Source organism: Eublepharis macularius, chromosome 3 (genome assembly GCF_028583425.1).
Source record: "Eublepharis macularius isolate TG4126 chromosome 3, MPM_Emac_v1.0, whole genome shotgun sequence".
NCBI classification, from domain to species: Eukaryota; Metazoa; Chordata; class Lepidosauria; order Squamata; family Eublepharidae; genus Eublepharis; species Eublepharis macularius.
This window is the reverse complement of record NC_072792.1, coordinates 114,786,888-114,810,478: the sequence shown is the minus strand read 5'-3', so window position 1 is coordinate 114,810,478 and position 23,591 is coordinate 114,786,888. Positions and strand designations below refer to the sequence as shown.

The window sequence follows — 23,591 nt, the reverse complement described above, 5'->3', positions numbered from 1 at the left end:
CGGGCTCTCGTCCACAGACGCTTGTGCTTTAATAAAACCTTCCTAGCCTTTTACATGTCACAACGCTCCCCTTTTGCTTTTCCTGAAACAAACTCAAGCAGCTACGCTACGATGGTACTGGGCGAGGGGAGGGATGACACAGCAGCCCCACTTTCCCCAGCGCGCATTCGCACTGAAGAAGCGACTCTCCACACCGGACCTCGACAGAAGGACTCCGGCGTCTCCGAAGGCCACGCCCCTTTGAAGGGACAAACGCTGGTTTCCAGGACACCCAAACCAAGCCCGTCGTAAAAAAGGGGTCTGTCGTAAAACGCGCTCGCCATTCTCTACTGACATCTCCGCCAACCGATAAGGAGCACTTTGTGCTGCTGCTTTACGGCCGCCCCTCCGTCTGCCGGTGGACACGCCCCTCCATGTTCTAGCACTGGCGGTGCTGCCCAGCTGATAAACTGCGTCCCCGGCCGGGCTACCTGCTTTTCGTCATGTCCTTCCCGGCGAAGGCAGACGAAGCAGACCGGACGCTTTTCGTGGGGAATTTGGAAGGTCGCGTGCGAGAGGAGATCCTTTACGAGCTTTTCTTGCAGGTGCCGGGAAGGACGGGGGTGGGGCCAGGATGGGGTGGGCGTGGCTGCCGGACGGAGCGCGGCGGGGAGGAGACGCTGCGCCTTTTTCAGTGGGGGGAGAGGGCTCCTTGAATGGCCTTGGATGCAGGTAGTAGGGCAAGCAGTTCTTCAGTTAAAATTCCCTCTCCCCATCTGGAATGACTCCTCTTCTGGGATGACAGTAAAAAGCAATGAGGCTGAAAAAAGAGCTGATAAAAATGGAATGGTATAGAATTCCCTGTTCAGATAGCTGGTCTGAATGTGAGATAGCAGTGCAATAGAAATGGAGTGGTTTTTCCCATAGCCCACTTGCACGTAGTACAGCAACAACGCGGGCTTTCTAGTTGGTTCAGCCCTCTGGAGTGGCCTGCTGGAGTGGGTGTGGAGGGCAGCTTCTGTGGTTACATTAGGAAAGTGTGTGGGATAGTTCTATTTCAAAGGGCTTTTGGAGGAGGAGGAACTGTCTTTTCAGGTTCGTATGTGTGTTTTTAAGTCTGAATTGTTTTTCTCTATTAATAGGCATATCTTTTATGTTGTAACTTTTAGTTGCGTTGTTGGCCATTTTAAGTCAAAAGAAATAAGGTGGCATATAAGTATTTTAAATAGTCATTTACTGCTATTGCTTTTAAATGGTAGCTTTCCCCACCTGTGCTGCCTGACTCTAAACACTGCCCTAAGGAATGTTTCTTGCAGTGTGCTAATAAGGATGTGGCTGTACAGGGATATTCATCAAACTCTTAAATAAGCTTTATCCTAACAATAACAATAGAAGACCATAGCTGACAGCTTCCTCACTCTGCTCTTTTGGCCAACTATTAACTTGTTTGGGTTTCTTGAATTAAATCTCCTCCCCATTCTCTTCAAAGTTGATGTTGCTTTGCATATCCTGTAATTTTCTTCCTTCATTATGCACTTTATATTTTTCTCATTCCAGTCTTTTTGTCCTACATATATCTACTTGTTTTTTACTTTGGAAGCTGCGTGATGATATTAAAGAAGAAATATCCAGATCTTCTATTGTAACAACACAATCAATCAACAATCAGAAAGTCTTTCTACTTTCTGTACCAATACAACATTCCTCTGGTATTGAGTTGAATGGTGCATGCCAATCCAATTTTATTGTCAGTCTTGCACATTTAAATTTTCACTCTTGCTTGATTTGAATGTGATTAAAAGCTTGCCAACTGGATGTATTCTATCAGTATGTTTTTTCCTTCTTTCATTATATTGACATTTACTTGTCAGAAGTCCATTATCCTAACTTTATTCTAAGTGTAATCCTATGCGGCGTTACGCCTGCCAAACCCCAGTGAAATCACTCAAACCCCAGTGGAGAAACTCTTCTTAGGATTGCACTGTAAATGTATTTTTATTACCCATCAGAAACTTCTTCCATATGTCTTATATCTTACAGCTGGTAAGGAAGAAGCAATTATATGTTTGAATTTCTCAGTTTTATAAGTTAGCTGTTTGTATCAGTAGAGCATTTTTATTTATGAACAGGGAGAGCTACAGATTTAAAGTACTTGGTTTACTACTACCTGTCCTGGAAGATCTTCACATCTTCAGAAGGCAAGCTCCAAGCAGCAGAATGGAAATCTATTTCACTTTTGTGAAATATATCTACTCAAGAAGCAAATGAAGCAAGTTGTTCAGTTTGTGACTCCTGGGGGATGAGTTATCATTTAGAGACATTTTTGTTAAAGAAAAAAGGAACCTTTAGAAAGTCAAAGCACAAAACCAAATATAATGCAATCCTTTTTGTGAAAGGGTTCTGTCTTGTAATAACCCCCCTCCTTTCCTATCTTGCTACAAAAAACTGCTTGCAGTTGTAATAAGATGAAAGTCCAAATCATTTAATTTCTGCTGGCTTGTAATGTAGACTAGACCTTTGGATCCCCCCTCCTCCATCATTTTCTATTAGGAAAGAGAATCCTGCTGTGGAAGGAAGGAATGATCATCCATTTGTGCTCTGACATCCCAGTCCAAGAGCTTCTTTGCTGCATTTCTGCCCACTCGTCATTGGCTGCTCTTACTGCTGATTTTCAGTTTAGCTGATGTGAACTACTGTTGTAACCACAAACCCATAGGATCCTCTTAACAGGTAATTGATTGAGCCATGCATCATAGTCCTGGGCTCCATGGATTTTATGGATCTCCATGAAGGATAACTGATCACAGTCCTTACTGTCTAGTTATTCTTTTTGTTGACATATTACTAAATTACATTATGATCTAAATAAAAGATGTAAATACAGTAACAAATCACTCACAGTTCTTACAGAGGCACCAAGTTAGTGGTGACCTTTTTTGAAAAGTCTCTTGCCATTCCGTCTTATTCTAATACCAGAGGACCAAATAAAGCCTAGAATAACATAGTAATTCATTATTGTGCTTCTTATGTTGTAGACTCACAGCTTGGCTGATTGTTGGAAAATTAAATCATTTTTTTTAGGGATAGAATTTTCCTACACAGATTAACCTAGCACAGAAAAATATAAGTAGCAGAAGAAGACATGCATAATCTGTTACACACAACTGGTACAGTCTGTTCTGCTTATCAGTTTTAAACTTTGAAATTCCTGCTAGAACGTGTTCTGTCTCTTTGCTGTTTGTATGAGTTCATTTATGGAGAACAATTGAATTATTTTCCTCACCATTTTGTTTTGTTTCTTTTAAAAGGTTCTGAAATGTTCTTTGCTAACATGGGAAATTAAGTAGAGGAGACATTGGCAATTTGTTAATGTTCCTCCTCTCCTCTGGGTTTTAATGATAAGTAGGAACTGGGGGGTGGGCAGGGGAAGGATAATTTGGATCAAGGGCTCATCAGGAAGCTCTTTTCCCCTAAATCATTTATGAACCTCTGCACATCTCCTCAGACTTGGTGCTTGCTCCATGGAAGAAGCATAGTGGTGCTATATTATTATATCTAATTCTGATCTGGGACTTGAAGTGTAAATCAAAAAGTCCACACAATGGAGCGAGGGCAGATGGAGGATTTTTCTTCAAACCTGAGGGAAAGCTCCAGACTTAAAGAAAGATATGAAATCTTTTTTTAAAATGGTGTTAAGAACCATCCACATAGTAGAATAATTAGCTGTTTCTTTAAGAAATGAATACCCATGGGTATTTTGCAAGACTACATTCTGAGATCTTTGGGGCTTTCTGTACAATGACAACAGAATTGCAGAACCTTCTATGCCTTGGTTTCTGTCCATCAAATTTTGGGAACAGTGGTGGATTGGAAGTCTAAAACACTTGCCATGTGACTTGCACAGCTGGGCTCAACAGTGGTCACTTGTCAGTGGCCAGGAAGACAGAAAAGCCAATGACTGGGGTGGGGGCAGATAAAAGTAGGCTGGTTTGTGGGTGGCAGGGAGAAAAGGAAGCAAGGGAAGGGGCAATGCTGTGGGGACTGCCAGGGGAAGCAGAAGAAAATAGTGTTGAGAAAGGGATGGGGGAAAATGAGATTTCCTCCCCCAAAGTTTTTGGCTTATTCAAATTGTACAGGAAGGAGAAGTTACATCGGTTTGTTTTTTAAAGCTTCTAGTGAGAAGTCTTTTGAAACTTTTTCAAAAATTCAGACATGCGTAACCTCTCCTTCCAGAACAACAGAGGTGCTGTATTAGTTGCAAATTATGTTGCATAGTTATATTGCCAAGTTAATGCAAGGAGAGACAACTTCACTGAAGAAGAAAGAAAAGTGTTTAGTTTTTAAAAATTCCTTGAAGCAAGATTTTTTTAAATGAAGTTTGAGGTTCTTGAAACATACTTCTGACTGAAAAAAGAAATGTCTGTATTACATTTAAATTGCATTGTTTTGGGCACTATCTTTTGTCATTTCTGGTGTTTGTTGTGCCCTTCTTTTAGCTTTTATTGCCATATATTAAAATTGAACTCATAAGTGAAAATAGGAGTTGAGAGAGGTGAATTTGCCCCCTTGTTTCCTCATAACAGTCCTGTGCAGCAGGTTAGGGTAAGAGATGGTGGCTCGCCAAAAGTCACCCAGCAGTCTTTGTAGCCAAATAGAAAACTGATGCAGGATTTCCCGAGTCTAAATTGAAGAACCAATGCACTACGCAACACTACACAAATCATGCACCCTCTCTCCTCACCCCCTTTTTGACCCTGGCATTTATGTAGCTTAATAGCTAAAGATTGTCACCATTCCTCTGTAATTTGAGATGTTGTATGCAACATTGTATACATTTATGTGTTTTGTCCAGCAAAGTTTAGATACCTGCAACTGAAAAGCTGTTTCTTACACGGGATTTATAAGAAAATAATGATTAAGTTTCTTGCAGGCTGGTCCAATAACGAAAGTGACCATGTGCAAGGACAAAGATGGAAACCCCAAGACTTTTGGATTTGTGTGCTTTAAACATACTGAATCAGTGCCTTATGCCATAGCTTTGCTGAATGGGATTCGTTTATATGGAAGACCAATTAAAGTGAAATATCGTTTTGGTAGGTTTAGCTACCAAACCTGCTTTATTTGCCTTCCCCTCGCCAATAAAAGCACATTAATCTTTTAAAGAAAATATACATATATGCTGCAACCTACATTCCCCCTCACCTGATTGTATATTTCTAGGGTTTGTACATAATTGTTAAGATCCAAATATCTATGTATCTAACAAGATTGTATATATGATTTCTCTGAATGAAATTAGTCCAAAAATTTACTGGGTCTTTCTTACACTGACCCAGTAGTAGTTTTGAATGTTGTTTTTTGAACAGCTGACCACCATGCCATATCACCGACTGTCTTTGAAACTTCCCTCCATTTTAAGAACAATTTGTCATATTGTATGGGGTGTCTTTCTTATTATAACAAAACAAGTCTAAAGTCGTCCCCCACCCCCGGCATCCTGACCTTTAGTTTGGCTTTTCAGTTTTTTGAACCAATAGACAACTATTTGTATCAATATCAGTAAGTATTTACATGAAATGATTAGGGTTTTCTATTATAGATATATCTATAAATATTATAGATATTTACCAAGATATTACTTGGTAAATTTTGAAGAATATGAAATTACTCCACATCTTTTTATGGAGAACATGTTTGGAGACTTTTTTGGTATTTTATTTAATGTAGTTAATACTATCTATAGTACTGTTAAATGCTATATGAATGTTTAAGTTCAGTTGCTGTTATAACCGATCCTGAGCCTTCAGACAAACCCTAAAGTATTATTATGTATTATATATGGAAAAGTGTAAAATAACCAATGTTAATAATGTAAACTTGTTTTATTATTGCATTCACAGGGAGTTCCCACTGTCCAGAGGTAAACAGTCATTGCCAGAATGCGGAAAGCAATGTTGATACACAGTTACCAACATACAGGTATTAGATGTTTATTTATGTAATATTTACAGGCAATATAGATAATTTCAGTCTTAAAAGCATCGGTGTACAGCTTTTACAGATTTCTTTTAACAGTCTTTCTCCAATATAATGCCATATAACAAGAGGCTTTTAAGATTCCTGAGCTTAGAAAGCCTTCTGCGATGCAGTTTTTGGGGTGAATCCAGGAGTGGTGTCATTCTGGGCATTTCATGAGTGGAGCTCCCTGTGTATTTCTCCCCACCTCCTTAAATAGCAGTTGTGCCTGAGGATAGTTTGGATCAGGTACGGTGATGCAATCCTATGCAGGGTTGCATCCTTATGATCCCGTTGTAAGCCCACCACCACCAACACATGCAATTTTTGTGACTTGAGCCCATGGAGCTGCTGTTTGTCCTGTTGAGGCAAGTACCCTGAGGTACCTGTATGTTTTATCAGTGAGGCAAATAACAGTCCCATGGGGGCTAGTTCAGGTCAGAAAAATAGTATGGGAAGGTATGGCTTAAATTGCCCTTTTTACATTGTACCAAAATATTTATCTAAATCAGGCCTGCATAGGGCTTTGGTTTAAAAAAAAAAACTGCAGGGAGCTCTATTCATATCATACCTAGCATCTGGTCTGGTTTGGCACCAAGTTCCTTGAGAACATCCAACGAAAGGTTTCATAGGATCCACTAGTGAAGCTGACTCAAGGTTTTATTTCAGATTAAAATTTGCTCCTCTCCTTCATTTAATTTTTTTTCTTAAATGGCCTGTTGCTAGGCTTAGCTGATATACTGGATAAATGTTTTTTTCTTATATTAAATTAACGATACTTAAAATAGTGACATCATTGTGATTTTACAAATTATTTTTAAAAGATACATAGTTAATCAATTGAATGCATGAAGCTGCCTTATACTGAGTCAGATCATTGGTCTTTCAAGGTCACTATTGTCTCACCTGACTGCAGCAGCTTTCCTGGGTCTCCGTAAAGGTCTTTCACATCACCTACTTACTACCTGTTCCTTTTTTTATAAAAAAAAAATACTAGAGATGCTAGGAATTTAACTTGGGATTTTCTGAATGCAAAGCAGACACATTGCTGTTTAGCTTTGGGCGTTCCCCAACAATTAAAATTAATTAGAATTCTTAATTGGTTTGCAACCCTTACTGATAGATGCCTTCCTATAAAGTTTATTAGCTTCTGAATTCTTGATTCTGGTTATGACAGGTATATATAATTATCTGTTCATAAACTTGGTGATTGGCATCAGCCACAAATACATACAATCTTAGCTCTCAAAAGGATTCATGCAAACAGTTCTTTTGTCATCCACAATTATTTCCTTAATCATATGTGAAGGGAATTGTGTACTTTTACTTGGAAGAAGACCTACTATAATCAAAAGAGACTTACTACCTGGAAAGTGTGCCTGGGAGTGCAACCTTAATGTGTGTTTCTTTTTTGAATGGGTAAGATATTCAGATGGACAAGCGAAGAACACACATCTCATCTGTCTGTGTCTGTTGACTGATGACTAATAGTGAAATCCTAAGCAGAGTTACTCCAGTCTAAGCCCATTGCAATCAATGGACTTAGTCTGGAGTAACTCTGTTTAGGATTTCACTGTAAATCTCTTGGAGACATCCTCTGATATGTTCATATGTTTGCTTTTTATAGGAATGTAGAGCTTTATGGTACCCCTTCATTACCTGTTAGTCCTTTACAGTTTAACGGTAGTCCACCTCAGGGATATTCTGCTTTTCAAAACATGGTAAGTTCAGAATAATGCTTGCAAATCCATCACAATAATAGATTGGAAGATTGTTGTTTGCATAATTCACATGACATAATGCACACGACAACTGTGGATCTTGTGGAAGAGCATTGTACTTTCTCTTACTACTGGAGACTGGCTTTTATTCTTTGCCTCTACCCATGCCTGAATCAGCTTCCCTACCAACCTAGAATTCAAGCTATGATTGCTTTTGGAAGTTTTCCTCTCCTGACTGAATGTTCTTTCACAAACACACAGTTATATCTCTCTAAGACAACATACATAAGCTCAGGCTGCACACAGCTTGCCTCTCTTGCCCTGACTCAGTATTTCTCTCAGAGCTGCACACAGCTTGCCTCTCTTGCCCTGACTCAGTATTTCTCTCAGAGCTGCACACAGCTTGCCTCTCTTGCCCTGACTCAATATTTCTCTAAGAGCTGCTTAAAAATACTCAGGCTGCACACAGCTTGCCTCTCTTGCCCTGACTGAATCTTTTTCTCTCCACTCTCAGTCTAAAACTGCATTCACTCCGCCCACACTCTGTCATCAACCAATCATATCACTTACTCACCCCTCTCTTTCACCTCCACTCTTCATCTATACCACACCAAGCATTTAAAGACACATACATGCATTTACTTAAAATCATTACAATAGCATTTTAGTAATGTGTTTTTAATGTGAGCTGATTCAGCTCAGAATGGTGACAGCTGTTATTCAGGATGAGCACAGTATTCTGGATGACTCTGATCAGGCCTGATTCAGATATAGGCGTGCACTTAAGCCCGAAGTGTCTACTTAGCTTGCTTATGTCAAATCATTTAACTCCTGGCAACAAGTACATCACAAATAACATTTTAGGTTTGTCACTGGGTATAGTACACAAGTAATACAATTATAGAATCTCTGCTTTCATTCTAAGCCTTTATTATTACAACATAATTATTCAGCGTTCTTAATAATGGCTCAATCAAAAGAAAATCATACCATCCATTATAACAACTACATAGATCATTAAAGGAGAGTAATTCAATGAGTCCCAAAAAGTATCTTACTCAAAGTTCTGAAGGTCATAGACAAGGAGCCCCTTATTGACTTCTGGTTTGGGATCCATGAAGGTCTAACGCAGCTCTAAGAGCTGAGCTGTCCGGGCTGCTGTTTTGGAGGCTAGAGGGGCGAGGAATTGCCCGTAGCCAACTGTTCTCAGGCGGAGAACAGGCGTAGAACGCTCAAGAACCTGAGGGCGCGTTGATCTCGGGCGAGGGGGGGGTCCTGCGCAACGGACTCTCTCCCGTCCCTTGAGGTCCCACCCGAAGAAAGGTTTTGCCAAGATCTCTACAGCAGTTTTGGAGCCAATTTGGTTGGCATAAGACCTGCGTGCCCAAGCTTCATACAGGGACAAGGGGACTTGAAGTGAATTGAATACAGAAACAGTGATTACAACCCGAGAAAACGACTAAGAAAGTAAAGATTACTATCTCTTGAAACGGGACAGATTATTTTAAGAAACAAAGTACTAAAGCGAATTTAAAAACTGTCGCAGATTGATTACAAGGAGGGGAAATTCCGGCAAGAAATTTTTTTTTAAAAGGACTATGTATAACGGAGTTAGTAGAGAAAGTTGGTTATTGTTTACATACCTGCGGAGAGAAAGAGATAGTGGACTGTGGGAAAGTCTCAACATCGCGAGAATTGCTGTGTGTGGCAGAGGAACAGGAAGTACGTCAGAACGATAGAGAAGCTGGAGAGAAGCGGCCTTTTCTATGTGACAGGAAGTAGAAGAACGCCATTTTGAAGAAGGGAAAGGTCGTGGCTTCAGCAGAAGAGGAAGCAGGCCATCTTGGATTAGAAGTATAGTTGAAATAACCATAGAGAAAAGACGCCCGACATTTTGGACTGTGTAAATGTGTTTTTTTTAAGAAATAAATTAAATTTGGGACTTTCAAAAGTAAAAGTATATAAAGTCAAATGCCACGGAGTTAAGAAAAAGAGCAGACTCGTGGGAGCGAGGTAAAGCTAGCCCCACGATGTTGAAAAAGGAGTGGCAAGCAGCAATTGAAAGTTTGGATAAAAAAGTTTCAGAAGGAAACAAAGAAGTTAAAGATACGATACAAGAGATGGCGAAAGAGTTTAAAGAGACACTTAAGAAGGAACTGGCGGAACTGACAAAAGGTATGGAAAAAATACAAGACGACTTGCAAGCCACACAGCAAAGGGTTAATGTAGTAGAAAATGCAATGGATACCTTAGCAGACACGCAACGAACTGAGATGAGGGCGATGAGAGGCAGAATGGCTGTCGCAGAAAGTAAACATATGGAGAAACAACTGAGATTTCGTGGTTTGCCGGAAATTGAGGGAAAATCTGCCCAAGAACAGATTATAGAAGTTTTGGCTGGATACCTGGGGAAAGAGGAAGACGAAATTGCGGCTATCCTAGACGTGGTATACAGAATAAATTCAAGATTTGCGACTCAGAGGAAATTACCAAGAGATATGATTGTGCAATTCACGACTAGAAACACAAGAGAAATGATTGTGAGTAAACAATTTCAGGATCCATTAGAGGTCGACGGCAAGGCAGTGATTATTATGAAGGAATTGCCCAGATCGGTGCTGTTGGATCGGAAAAAATATAAAGATTTAGTCCAGATTTTGAAGGACATGAAGATAAGATACAGATGGGAAATACCAGAAGGACTGTCCTTTGAATTCGGAGGAGCTAAAAAGCGCATCAGATCTGAATTGGAGGTGGAAAAGTTCATTAGGGACAATGAAAAGGACTTACCAACAACAAGATTATGATTATGGAGTGCAAAATAATATCTTGGAATGTAAATGGACTTAACTCGCCTAACAAGAGAAAAAATATCTTCCACTGGCTATTAAAACAAAAATGTGATATCGTATGTTTGCAAGAAACTCATATTAAAAAGCAAGATATAAAATATTTAAAGTTTGCAAAATTGGGAAGTGACTTTGTGGCTGCTTCAAAAAAAAAGAAAAAAGGTGTGGTGTTGTATATAAAAGAAGAATTACAGCCAAAATTAGTGGTGAGTGATGTGGAAGCTAGATACTTAGCAGTGGAAATTATGTGAAATTTAAAGAAGCTGTTGGTGATTGGAATATATGCACCTAATGGAGCAAAAGAAAAATTTTTGAGGACTTGGGAAAACAATTGGATGAACTATCTTACGATCAGATAATTTTAGCTGGAGACTTCAATGGAGTTACTAACTTGGATGAAGATAAGAAATCTGGAACTGCACAAAAGAAAAGAGGATTACTACCAAAGTCTTTTTTTGCAATAAAGGAACAAGAGACTCTAGAAGAGTCTAGAGGAGACAGAACCCCAAAATTAGACAATATACATTTTATTCTGCAAGACATTTCACTTTATCACGAATTGACATGATCTGGGCCTCCAAAGACTTAGCGTTATGGACTGAAGATGTGGAAATAATGCCTACGGTAGGCTCAGATCACAATCCAATCATGTGGAGATTTGGGAAAAGAAATAAAAGGATGGAGAATAAATGAAGATCTATTGCAAGAAGAAGAAAACATTGAACTGTTGCGAGGAGAGACCAGATTCTTTATACAACATAATATGAATAAGGAAGTTTCGACTAATAAGGTATGGGACACTTATAAAGCAGTGACTAGAGGCATACTAATGGATTTAAATGCAAGAGCTAGAAAGAAAAAAGAGGAGAAGGGGTTAGAGATTATGGAGAAAATAAAAGCCAAAGAGACACAACTTAAGAAGAGACCAGGAAAAAAGAAGATATATCAGGACATTAAAATCCTACAAGAACAATTGACGGCAATGAATAACAAAGAATTGGAATGGAATCTTAAGAGAATGAACCAGAAGTCGTTTGAGGGTGCAAACAAACCTGGGAAATATTTGGCGTGGCAACTGAAGAAAAGAAAAGAGAAGAGAATCATAAATAAAATTTGTGAGGAGAATAAGACATATTTGGAGCAGGTAGCCATTAGTAGAGCCTTTTTTAAATTTTACGCAAAGCTGTACCAAAAAAAGGAAGTGAATAAAGACTCTATAATGAGGTATTTGGAAAAGATGAAGCTCCCTGCAATTTCTGAAGGTTGGAGAGAAAAACTGAATAGGGAAGTGACGGAAGAGGAAATAAAAGAGGCAATTCAGTCAACAAAATTAGGAAAGGCACCAGGTCCGGATGGACTAACAGCTAAATTTTACAAAGTAATGGCTAATGAACTGGCGCCTTTCCTGAAAGAAGTGATTAATGGAGTTATGTGAGATCAGAGGACCCCTGATACTTGGAGAGAAGCTAATATATCATTGATTCCTAAAGAGGGACAGGATTTGACCAATGTTAAAAATTATAGACCAATTTCGTTGCTGAACAATGATTACAAAATCTTTGCGAAGATTTTGGCTGAGAGAATAAAAAGATGGATGTCTGAATTTATTGCGGAGGAGCAAGCTGGATTTTTGCCAAATAGACAAATTAAAGATAACTTAAGGACAGTTATAAACGTTATTGAATACTATGACAAGTGTTGTGATAGAGAAGCTGGTTTCTTCTTCATTGACGCTGAAAAAGCATTTGATAACTTGAACTGGGACTTCATGTTTGCCACTATGGAAAAGCTGCAAATGGGAGAAAAGTTCATACGAGCAGTGAAAGAAATTTATAGGGACCAGAGTGCAGCAATTGTGGTGAATGACAATGTGACTAAAAAATTAACAATAGGTAGAGGTACAAGACAGGGTTGCCCTTTGTCACCATTATTGTTCATTTTGGTTTTGGAAATACTGATGATTCAAATACGGGAAGACGATGCAATCCGAGGAATAAAAATAAAAGAATTTTCCTACAAGGTCAGAGCGTTTGCGGATGATATAATGTTAATTGTGGATGATCCAATTGAGAATATGCCGAAGGTGATGGAGAAAATAAAGGAATTTGGAGACTTGGCTGGATTTTTTGTAAATAAGAGGAAGTCAAAGATACTATGTAAGAATATGTCCAAACAGAAACAACAAGAACTAATGGAAATAACGGACCGCGAAGTAACAAATAAGGTAAAATATTTGGGTATTGAACTGACTGTGAAAAATATAGATCTATTTAAGAATAATTATGAGAAATTGTGGATACAAATAGAGCGAGACTTGATAAAATGGAATAGGTTAAATTTGTCGTGGTTGGGAAGAATTGCAGCAGTAAAGATGAATGTATTGCCAAGAGTGATGTTCTTGTTACAAACAATTCCAATTATCCGAGACTCCAAACAATTTGAAAAATGGCAAAGGAAAATACTGGATTTTGTGTGGGCAGGCAAGAAACCCCGTGTGAAAATGAAAGTATTACAGGACGCCAAAGAGAGAGGTGGAATGCAGCTGCCCAATTTAAGACTATATCATGAAGCAATATGTTTGGCATGGATAAAAGAATGGATGACGCTGAAGAATCACAAATTACTGGCTTTGGAGGAATATAAAAAAATATTTGGATGGCATGCATATCTGTGGTATGATAAAGTAAAAGCAGACTCTATGTTTTTACACCACTATATTCGGAGAAGCCTCTTCACAATTTGGAAGAAGTATAAAAATTACCTACAAGACGGAATTCCTTCCTGGGTGGTTCCGTATGAAGTAATAGATCCGAGAACTGTCGATAATGAGCAGCAGTGTTTAACTTACAAGGAGATAACACGAGTAGAATTTTCAAAATTGAGAATAAAAACAGAGGAGGAGTTGTCTCCATGTTATGGATGGTTTCAATATAGACAGATCAGAGATCTTTACAATTCGGATTGTTTGAAAGGAGGAATAAGAATGGAGAACTCAGAATTAGATGTAATTTTTCAAGAAGGTAAAAAGGAAATTTCAAGGATTTATAAAGTACTTTTAAAATGGTTTACAGAGGACGAGACAGTAAAAGTCCAGATGGTGAAGTGGGCTATAAATTTTCACAAAGAAATAACAATGGAGGCGTGGGAATACCTGTGGAAAACGACTTTGAAGATTACGACATGTACAAGCATTAAAGAGAATGTCTACAAAATGATTTATCGTTGGTATCTGACACCAAAGAAAATTGCGCTAGGAAATATTAATATGTCGAATAAATGCTGGAAATGTAAAAAACATGAAGGATCGTTATACCACATGTGGTGGACTTGTGAGGTAGCGAAGCAATACTGGGGAGATATAATTGAAGTAATTAATGAGGTTTTGCAAACCCAAATAAATAAGAACCCAGAATTGCTGCTACTGAACTTGGGAATGGAAGATGTTCCAATGCAGTATAGAACATTGTTATTTTACATGATTACAGCAGCAAGACTTTTATATGCGCAGAAATGGAAAGTACAAGAAATACCAACTACAGAAGATTGGATTTACAAATTGTTGTACATGGCTGAGATGGACAAAATGACAAGAAAACTTAAAGATCTTGATCCAGGACAATTTAATGCAGATTGGGAGAAATTGAAACAATATCTAGAAAAAAAATGGGACGTGAAAGGGGAACTGTGGCAGTTCGAGAATTACTGAAATGCAATAGAAGAAGAGAGAAGTGACTTTACCAGGAAAGGGGGAATTTAATTATTAAAATCTAAGCTACCATTAGGGTTATGATAAAATTAAAAATTATAGAGTATTAAATAATAGATGTTTTACTATGGATATATAAGATTAAGCTAGTTAGATATTATTTACAATATATAGCTTAAGTAAAGAGTATATAATGGATATTTGAGTATAACAGTTACCATAGATTTAAAATAAGCTTAGAATAAGAAATATTAAAAGATGGGTGTGTAATAGAATATTAGAGTCTAAGCTAATATCAGAATCAGGATGATTGTGGAAAGTAAAGAGTGTAATTAAATGGAAAGTAAAATGGATATGATGTTATATTTTTAATATCTTGATTGCTAATATATATTATGCTAGCATTATCTTATGTAGAATATATGGTTTAACTGAGGTATTTAAAGGGAAACTTGTATTACAAAGATATTTTTAGTAGAGATTTAACAAGTTTAGAGAAAAGAGTATTGTGTGTGTTTAATAGAATATATGAGATACTAAGTAGTTAAGTAATAAGATAGACTAAGGGTTGGAAAACTGTTGGAAGTCAACTAAAAAGGGGGGGGAGGAAAGGGAGGGGGTTAGAAATAGACTTACAAGGGGATAATGTATGTGTTGAATGATATTATAATCTAATCCAATAAAAAAATTTTTTAAAAAAAAGACAAGGAGCCCCTTATTGGGATCAATCCAACTTCTCATTTTTATAGGCTTTCAGAGTCATCTCCTTACAATAACTCACTGTCCCATTTCAAGAGGCGCACATTCTTGGCTAACTTATTATCTTATAACTTCAGACACCAGACAAGGTTATCCATATTTAAAACATCTTCTCAAAATATATAAAATTGCTAGTTCACTGTTGCTACCTCTTATCTTAAATTTTATGTAAAATTAATGATTACAAGTTTCTCATACATATGAATAGTATTTGGCATTGTACCAATACAGCCATCCTTGAGTAACATTTCTAGCTTCTGTGAAGTTAGATATTCCTGCCATTCTCACACGCTCTCTGCACCTTAATACATTGTATATATTGATATGAGTTAGATGGCTCTTCTGATCTACACAAGGTTATGCAACTGTTACTCTTCTGTTTTGTGCCTGTCATCAAAGTTGTTCTATTATAGGCCTCTAGACTCCCTTTGTGGCATGTCTAGTTATGGGGCCGGGCTACCCCTGTAGGGGGTAAGTCTGCTATGACTTTCTTGGTCAAATCCAGAAACTGTTCTATAGTTCTAGCTATATCCATGACAGGAGAATGAAACTGCCTGTGTTAGTTCCAGATGGGTAGCTATGTTAATCTGTAAGTCAGAACTGAACTAGATGAGACGAATTACATGAGGCTATGCAAGTGTCTTGAATCATGTCTGTTCCTACCTGTCCGTGTCCATTTTACCCTGGGTGAACATGTGTCCTAGAGCCTTCGTCTGTGCATGTATTGGGTAACTGGTGTAGTCACCATTCCAAGTGTCCATGGTTATAATCAGTGAGTTGCTATTGCAAAGCGTTGATTCTGGGCAGCTTCCGCTTCCCTCTCCCCTCTTTTTGCCCTTAGATCTGGCTTACACCCAAACTGTTTTGCTTTTAAACTGGGGAAGCCATGTTCGATCTGTTTCTGCAGTTGCTGTCAGGTTTTCCCCACAATAGGAACAAATGGGGTGGAGGGGCAGCTTCGGGGGGGGCATAAAATGGCTCTCCAAGATCCAATCTCCCTGAATCTTGGGGGATCTTTAGAGAACAATTAGCAGTAGGTCACCTGAAAACTTTGTAGATGTATTTTGCAAAATGCCACCACCATCCACCTGGATAGCCCCCATAGATTTCCCCATAAGGAATAATTGGAGATCAGAAGTGGCTGGGGACGAACAGGCAGGAAAGAGTTGATTCTTGCTGACAGCAAGAAATGCTGCTGTGGCTTCCGAAGTGCGGATTCCCCACCCCCTTTGCATAGATGCCCCTCCTTCCTGGCTGGCTGAGCTGCAAGATCTCAGCAGAGCTGTGGAGCCCCTGTTTTTTAGCCCCCCTCCCCACCGGAAACCTAGCAGGCTTTTCCCCCCTGATATGACCAATGGAGTAAACAATTCTCCCTCTTAAAAATACTACCAAGGGAGGTTTGAGCATGCACAAAGAGAAGTTGCATCATGGGATACCATCTCTCGTCTGAGAGGAATGGGGAAGAAACGTGCCAGTCTGGAGTGCAGATCGAGTGCAGCATGACTGCGGTGTGCGAGTGAACAGGAAAGCAACAGGGAAACACGTGTAAGTGCTTTCACGTGCCATATGCATGTAATTCGTCTTATGTAGTTTGGCTCAGAGAAATAAAGTAGAAGTCCAGTGGTACCTTAAAAACTTTTCCCACTATTGTATTCTGGTCAAAATACGTGTTGGTCAATGATGTAAAACTCAGACAAGGTTTGTATAGGTGCCCATTTGACTTCTCAACAGGCCCAGAAAGCTGAGTGGGCCAAGATGGACACATGTGGTGCCTTATACAGACCACTGGTCTATCAAGGTCAGTATTGTCTACTCTGACCTGCAGCATTTCTTAAGGATCGCAGATTGAAGTCCTTCACATCACCCACTATCTGTTCTGTTTAACTGGACATGCTAGAGATTGAACCTGGGACCTTCTGCATGCAAAACACATGCTCTACTGCTGAAGCCCCGAATCTAAGTTTTAACTTCTTCTTTTCACTCTTTGAAATATGACATTAATGTTTCTTCTTTTTTTCTAGATGACTTATTTCTTAGCACATCAATATATACCATATCATCCAATGGAACAACAGTTTCCTTACTATCAGATGACACTACCTCCACCACAGTTTCCAAGTTTTCCTTTATCACCCTACCCAAATCCTGGACAAACCTCTTTTGAACACGTGTTCCCAGAACCAAAGAACCACACGCTGCATCTGATGAATGAAGATGTGCCTAAAAGGAAAAGACAGCATGAAACAAGTGATAGTGACAGTAGTGTGGAAAGTGACAGAAAAAAACAAAGAAAAAATGAACATATGAATGTATAAAGACATGAGCATTATACAGTGGGATTGACTTCATAGTCTTGTGCTGTGTAGGAGACCCTCTTTGTAGTTTAAAAAATGGTATTGTGAAGAATATAATGTAATGATTACAGTAACTGCAGTCAAGGAAATTTACAATGAGTCTGAAATAAAGTATTATGAAAGTAGACTTTTTCTGATTAAAAATAAATATTTGGAGTTTTATTTACTGTAGCAGTATGCTTCACGAAGTACAGGTAATGCACATATGTGCAATCCTGCAGATGTACTGTATACATGCAGCACTGTTGATAACTTTAGCCTGGCTTGCAGCTCAGTACTGTTTAATGAACATTTTCCTACTTCTGTGTTCTGAGAGCTATTTAAATACATAGTTTGCTGTTCCATTTCAGATTATAGATAGGACATTGCATAAAAAACCTTCCTACATGCGGAATGTTAGCATGGCAAAAAGAAATGTTAGCCCAATCTTAACAATGACGTGCTGGTTTCTAAATAAAGGAAGCTTTTCTGTGTGTGTGTGTGAGAGAGAGAGAGAGAGAGAAAGGGGAGTGGCATTAAACACACAATCCTGCTGCATTCAATGTTATAGTCCCCACCAGATTACCATTGCTGTGTTTCAAGGGGCTATAAGGTTGTAGTTTGATCCTATACACCTTCGTTTGAAAGTATAGCTGAATTTGAAGGGGTGAACTCTCAAGTAATTTGCATAAGATTTCAGTCTGCTTTGGTAATACATAAACTTGTAATCAGCAGAACTTCATTCTAAATAAATATATTTAGGAATAGGATACCAGGATTATAATTTATTCACATCTACTAAAGGGATTTAAAATGTATGCTGCAAGCTTATCATGTCTCTGGAAACAGGCAATGAAGAGTTTAAAAATATATGCTCATATGGTTGTTGGGGGTTTTCCGGGCTGTATTGCCGTGGTCTTGGCATTGTAGTTCCTGACGTTTCGCCAGCAGCTGTGGCTGGCATCTTCAGAGGTGTAGCACCAAAAGACAGAGATCTCTCAGTGTCACAGTGTGGAAAAGATGTAGGTCATTTGTATCTACTCAGGAGGGGTGGGGTTGAGCTGAGTCATTCTGTAAGAGTTTCCCAGGGTGTGGAATGCTAATGGCGGGAGGCTTCACTGTAACCTGAGGAGGTTCTTTTGCATATGGATTGGTGCTTGATGTGCTAATCTTCTCTGCAGGGCTATTGTCGGGTGTGGAGTGTTTTGTTGGCCTGGTGTTTTTCAGAACTGGAGCCCATGCTCTGTTCATTCTTAAGGTTTCTTCTTTCCTGTTGAAGTTTTGCTTATGCTTGTGAATTTCAATGGCTTCCCTGTGCAGTCTGACAAAGTAGTTGGAAGTGTTGTCCAGTATTTTGGTGTCCTGGAATAAGATACTGTGCCCTGTTTGAGTTAGGCTATGTTCAGCCACTGCTGATTTTTCAGGCTGTCCAAGTCTGCAGTGTCTTTCATGTTCTTTTATTCTTGTCTGGATGCTACGCTTTGTGGTCCCGATGTAAACTTGTCCACAGCTGCAGGGTATACGGTATACTCCTGCAGAGGTGAGGGGGTCTCTGCTGTCTTTTGCTGATCGTAGCATCTGTTGTATTTTTCGGGTGGGTCTGAATACTGCTTGAAGGTTATGCTTTTCCATAAGCTTTCCCATCTGATCAGTAATTCCTTTGATATATGGCAAAAACACTTTTCCTGTAGGTGACTGTTTTTCCTTGGTTGTTTGATTCATCCTGGGTTTGATTGCTCTTCGGATTTCATTTCTGGAGTAGCCATTTGCCTGAAGTGCGTGGTTTAGATGATTAATTTCCTCATTGAGAAAGTGCGGCTCACATATCCGTCTTGCACGATCCACTAATGTTTTCATTATGCCTCTTTTCTGTCGGGGGTGGTGATTGGAGTTTTTGTGTAAGTACCGATCAGTGTGAGTTGGTTTCCTGTAGACCTTGTGACCTTCTCAATGAGGAAATTAATCATCTAAACCACGCACTTCAGGCAAATGGCTACTCCAGAAATGAAATCCGAAGAGCAATCAAACCCAGGATGAATCAAACAACCAAGGAAAAACAGTCACCTACAGGAAAAGTGTTTTTGCCATATATCAAAGGAATTACTGATCAGATGGGAAAGCTTATGGAAAAGCATAACCTTCAAGCAGTATTCAGACCCACCCGAAAAATACAACAGATGCTACGATCAGCAAAAGACAGCAGAGACCCCCTCACCTCTGCAGGAGTATACCGTATACCCTGCAGCTGTGGACAAGTTTACATCGGGACCACAAAGCGTAGCATCCAGACAAGAATAAAAGAACATGAAAGACACTGCAGACTTGGACAGCCTGAAAAATCAGCAGTGGCTGAACATAGCCTAACTCAAACAGGGCACAGTATCTTATTCCAGGACACCAAAATACTGGACAACACTTCCAACTACTTTGTCAGACTGCACAGGGAAGCCATTGAAATTCACAAGCATAAGCAAAACTTCAACAGGAAAGAAGAAACCTTAAGAATGAACAGAGCATGGGCTCCAGTTCTGAAAAACACCAGGCCAACAAAACACTCCACACCCGACAATAGCCCTGCAGAGAAGATTAGCACATCAAGCACCAATCCATATGCAAAAGAACCTCCTCAGGTTACAGTGAAGCCTCCCGCCATTAGCATTCCACACCCTGGGAAACTCTTACAGAATGACTCAGCTCAACCCCACCCCTCCTGAGTAGATACAAATGACCTACATCTTTTCCACACTGTGACACTGAGAGATCTCTGTCTTTTGGTGCTACACCTCTGAAGATGCCAGCCACAGCTGCTGGCGAAACGTCAGGAACTACAATGCCAAGACCACGGCAATACAGCCCGGAAAACCCCCAACAACCATCGTTCTCCGGCCGTGAAAGCCTTCGACAATATATGCTCATATTTTGAAAATATAAATGCTTTATGAAACTGATCTGAAATCAAGGGCTAGTAGATGCTGGTATCTCCAGGAGATTCTTATTTGCAAGGTCTATATAGCCATCCTATTATGTATGTTTGTTTCCCAAAGGGAAATTTTAATACAGAAAACATGAGTTTTCATACAATGTCACCATGTGATGCAGAAATAATAATAAAGCTTGTCTGTGGTAAAAATCTACGTTCTGATTCTTTAAAGAGTTGTGTATCATGCCCTGTATAGATCTGATGTTACTTTACTATTGAAAATATAGGAATCATAGAAAGAGTAATATATATAAAAAACTGGCAGTTATATTAAGATAGCTTGTCTATGTTTGATTCATATGGAGAAAAGTGTTTACTGGGTTATCCTAATCTCCAAATTCATAGGATACTCCAGGTCTAACCAGAACAGCTATATCATGGCTCATCTGCTAGCAGCAGTACTGCAGCAATTCCCTTTTCTATCTTGCTACAAAAGACCACCCTGTCATGTGATTAGATTCTTTGTAATCAGCCATCTGCATTTTGCTAGATGTCAGTGGCCTGGTGTTCAACAATGATTGGTATAAATTAATCACATGTGGGTCCTGACCTGGATTGGGATAGCCCAGGCTATGCCAATCTCATCAGATCTCAGAAGCTAAGCAGGGTTATTCCTTCTTAGTACTTGGATGGGAGACTGCTGGGGGGTTGCTGCACAGGGGCAGGCAATGGCAAACCCTCTCTGTTCATCCCTTGCCTTGAAAAACCCCACGAAGAAGTAGCCATAAGTTGGTTGCAAAGTGACAACATTTAATACACACTATTGCACGAGGATCTGAATAATAATGCATCCCAAAAGAAATACTGATGCAGTTTGATTGTTAGCAGCATGTAATTAGAACGGGTTATTCCTTTTTTCTTTTACTCCTGTGAGCTTAATTGGAGAGGAGCTTGTTCTTACAGCACTTGCTGAGCATAATGGAACAGTAATTTCAAAATATTGACCTTTCACACCTGTCCTTTCACTTGCTAATGGCAATATCAAAGGATGTCTTGCATGTACTAATATAGACCATTCGCCATGGCTTGTAGTAACATTTTGTCTAGGTTTTTAGGCAAGCTAGCTCAGAGCCAAGCTACAAGTGACACCTGACACAGGTTGGACACTTGTCAGCTTCCCTCAAGTTTTGATGGGAAATGTAGGCATCCTGGTCTTGCAGCTGTAATGGAGAGCCAAGCTGTAAAACCAGGACGCCTACATTTCCCATCAAAACTTGTGGGAAGCTGACAAGTGTCCAACCTGTGTAAGGCGTCACTTGTAGCTTGGCTCTTACACATTGATATGTGATGTCTATGTGCGTTAACCAGTTTGCATATGATGTTTGTTTGGACACAGAGAATGTTCTCTCTTTTGGGACTAACATTCATTGTGATTTGAATGGTCAAGTGCACACGGAGACTTCATTGTTTTTATTATAGGGCTGTTGGCAGCGTAGCAGTTGCTGCAAGAAAGATTTTGCCCTATCATATTTGAGATATCATTTTGGTACAAAGGTTCTTTAACTTTCTTGCCTTTTATGTCATTAGCAATCTATAATTGTCTGGTCTCTGTCAAATAGGCTGTGCAGGAGCTAGCGAAGGGCTTCTGATATTAACACCTCTGATCCAAGCCGGCTGCCTAATACTTATAAGCAGGCTGCGCTCCTATATTATTTTGCATGGAACTGCAGGAGAGAGCAAACTGTCACGCTGTCCTGGTGGAAGGATGTAGAAACCTACCCTGTAGCGTTTCCAACTACGGGTTCCAGCATGTGCTAAACTATTGGGAAACAATATTCCCGGGATAAGTATTCATTTTCCTTCATCACTTTTAAAATATAGGGAAATCTTCTCTCCCTGAAATAAGTGATTATAATTTTTGAGTGCAATCACAATTCAAGGGGCGATCCCTTTTAGCCTGACCTAGCTTCAGTTCAGCGCCAGCCCGCTCCCCTCAAATGCATGTAAAATTATAAGAAAGAGTATGGCCAAAATATACGTTTGGAGAGGGCGTGCATTGACTAGCTCGCGTTTCGGATATTACTCGCTCGATTTCTCTGCCGTCTGTCCGTGCTCAGCTGCGTTGTTGACTGAGCCCAGCGGGCCCGCCCTCATCCGCCGACGGCACTGGATTGGCTGGCTTCAACCTTCTCTCAGAGGCGCTCAGTCTGTTGAGGAACCAGTGCTCGTAGCTGCAGTCCTCGGCTGTATTCCGGTTTTCTCCAAGTGGAACAGATATGTTGGGTCCATTGCAGGGGAGCAAGGATGTGCTTTATCAGAGCCTCTGGCCCTTCAACCGAAAGGTAATTTTGCATGGCGATTAGCTCTGGGTTTGGATTTTCTGGTCGGGAATAATCAGACAGTCTGCTTTCTCCCAGTGGAAGTTGGGCAGAGGATCTGACATGCTTGGGATAAAAGAGGCAGCCTGTCTTTGTTTCATGTGCCACTTGTGAGACTGGGTGTATGTGCTGAAACTGTTTGCTGGTGCCCAGAGGAGGGAGATTCGACGAGGTGGCTGTGCTATTGATTCCGTCTGCAAGACTGGTTCCGTGCAAAGGTTGCGTGTTTCTTTTCTTTAGCAAGATGGAGCTGCTTCGGGAGATGGTGTCTCCCTCCCACAGGGGTACAAAGTTCAAGGGCATCTCAGGAAAATTAGCAAATCTTGGTTGGTTTGGACCTCTGGCCTGACAAGCGTGGACATGTCTGGGCAACGATGTCAAGTAGCTTCCTGGTTAGCTGGGGGGGGGGGGCTGCATGTATATTTTGTTTTTAAAAAAGAAGAGAAAGTATTAAAAAGGGTTCTGCTTTTCCACAGAAAACTCTTTACTATGAATGGAGATTTTTTGTTTTGGAAGTTAATTATTTAATGATGGCTGTGGTAATTGGTCGTATGGCTGAAAGCCCTGTCTCCAGATTGTCACCTCAGGGTATGACCTAACATGAGGGAAATGCACTCTACAGGGAGCAGGCAGTGTGTTGCCATTTGCACACATGGCACTGAAAGTGCCTTTGACTCCCTCCTCCGTGTATGGTTTAATATGCATTTATGAACGGTGTTAACAAAAGAAGGAAAATGAGAGCTGTTTTTTAAACTGAAAGTATATTCTGTCGCATTAATTCTTTAACTATATGTTGGAACAGTTGCTATTCAATCATGAATAGTGAAAAGTTCAGGTCATACCAGTGTATTTACCTACAGCAGAGAGTGCCTGCTTTGTCCCTGGATGATTCATTGGTCTGCCCTTTTGTTTTCATGGTCTGTTTTTATAT

General features: G+C 39.8%; 2 protein-coding genes across 3 annotated transcripts in view; both read left to right on the top strand.

Annotated features, from left to right (window-relative positions):
- The first annotated feature begins 1,093 nt into the window (after positions 1-1,093).
- On the top strand, positions 1,094-17,510 carry RBM11 (RNA binding motif protein 11). 2 transcript variants are annotated; one of them, XM_054974146.1, is made up of 5 exons: positions 1,094-2,709; positions 4,910-5,072; positions 5,880-5,958; positions 7,622-7,715; positions 17,051-17,510. In XM_054974146.1, exons 2-5 carry the CDS (start codon positions 4,934-4,936, stop codon positions 17,342-17,344), a joined length of 606 nt encoding a protein of 201 aa, XP_054830121.1. In that variant the 5' UTR covers positions 1,094-2,709; positions 4,910-4,933; the 3' UTR covers positions 17,345-17,510. The 2 variants fall into 2 exon arrangements, with proteins under 2 accessions (XP_054830121.1, XP_054830122.1); XM_054974147.1 differs by lacking the exon at positions 1,094-2,709 and having other exon boundaries at positions 4,645-5,072.
- Positions 17,511-22,508: 4,998 nt separating this feature from the next.
- LOC129325962 (ATP-binding cassette sub-family C member 2-like) overlaps positions 22,509-23,591 on the top strand; it is a 50,329-nt gene continuing 49,246 nt past the window's right edge. The window contains exon 1 of the mRNA XM_054973981.1: positions 22,509-22,624. Coding sequence (XP_054829956.1) covers positions 22,559-22,624 — 66 coding nt within the window. The 5' untranslated portion in view covers positions 22,509-22,558. The remainder of the gene's footprint in view (positions 22,625-23,591) is intronic.

What these genes read in the sequence shown, in the direction of transcription:
- RBM11 (XM_054974146.1), top strand. Translation starts at nt 4,934, where the DNA reads ATGTGCAAGGACAAAGATGGAAACCCCAAGACTTTTGGATTTGTGTGC. An exon ending in TAAAGTGAAATATCGTTTTG is followed by an intron (nt 5,073 to 5,879) that starts GTAGGTTTAGCT and finishes TTGCATTCACAG; the next exon opens with GGAGTTCCCACTGTCCAGAG. An exon ending in ACACAGTTACCAACATACAG is followed by an intron (nt 5,959 to 7,621) that starts GTATTAGATGTT and finishes TGCTTTTTATAG; the next exon opens with GAATGTAGAGCTTTATGGTA.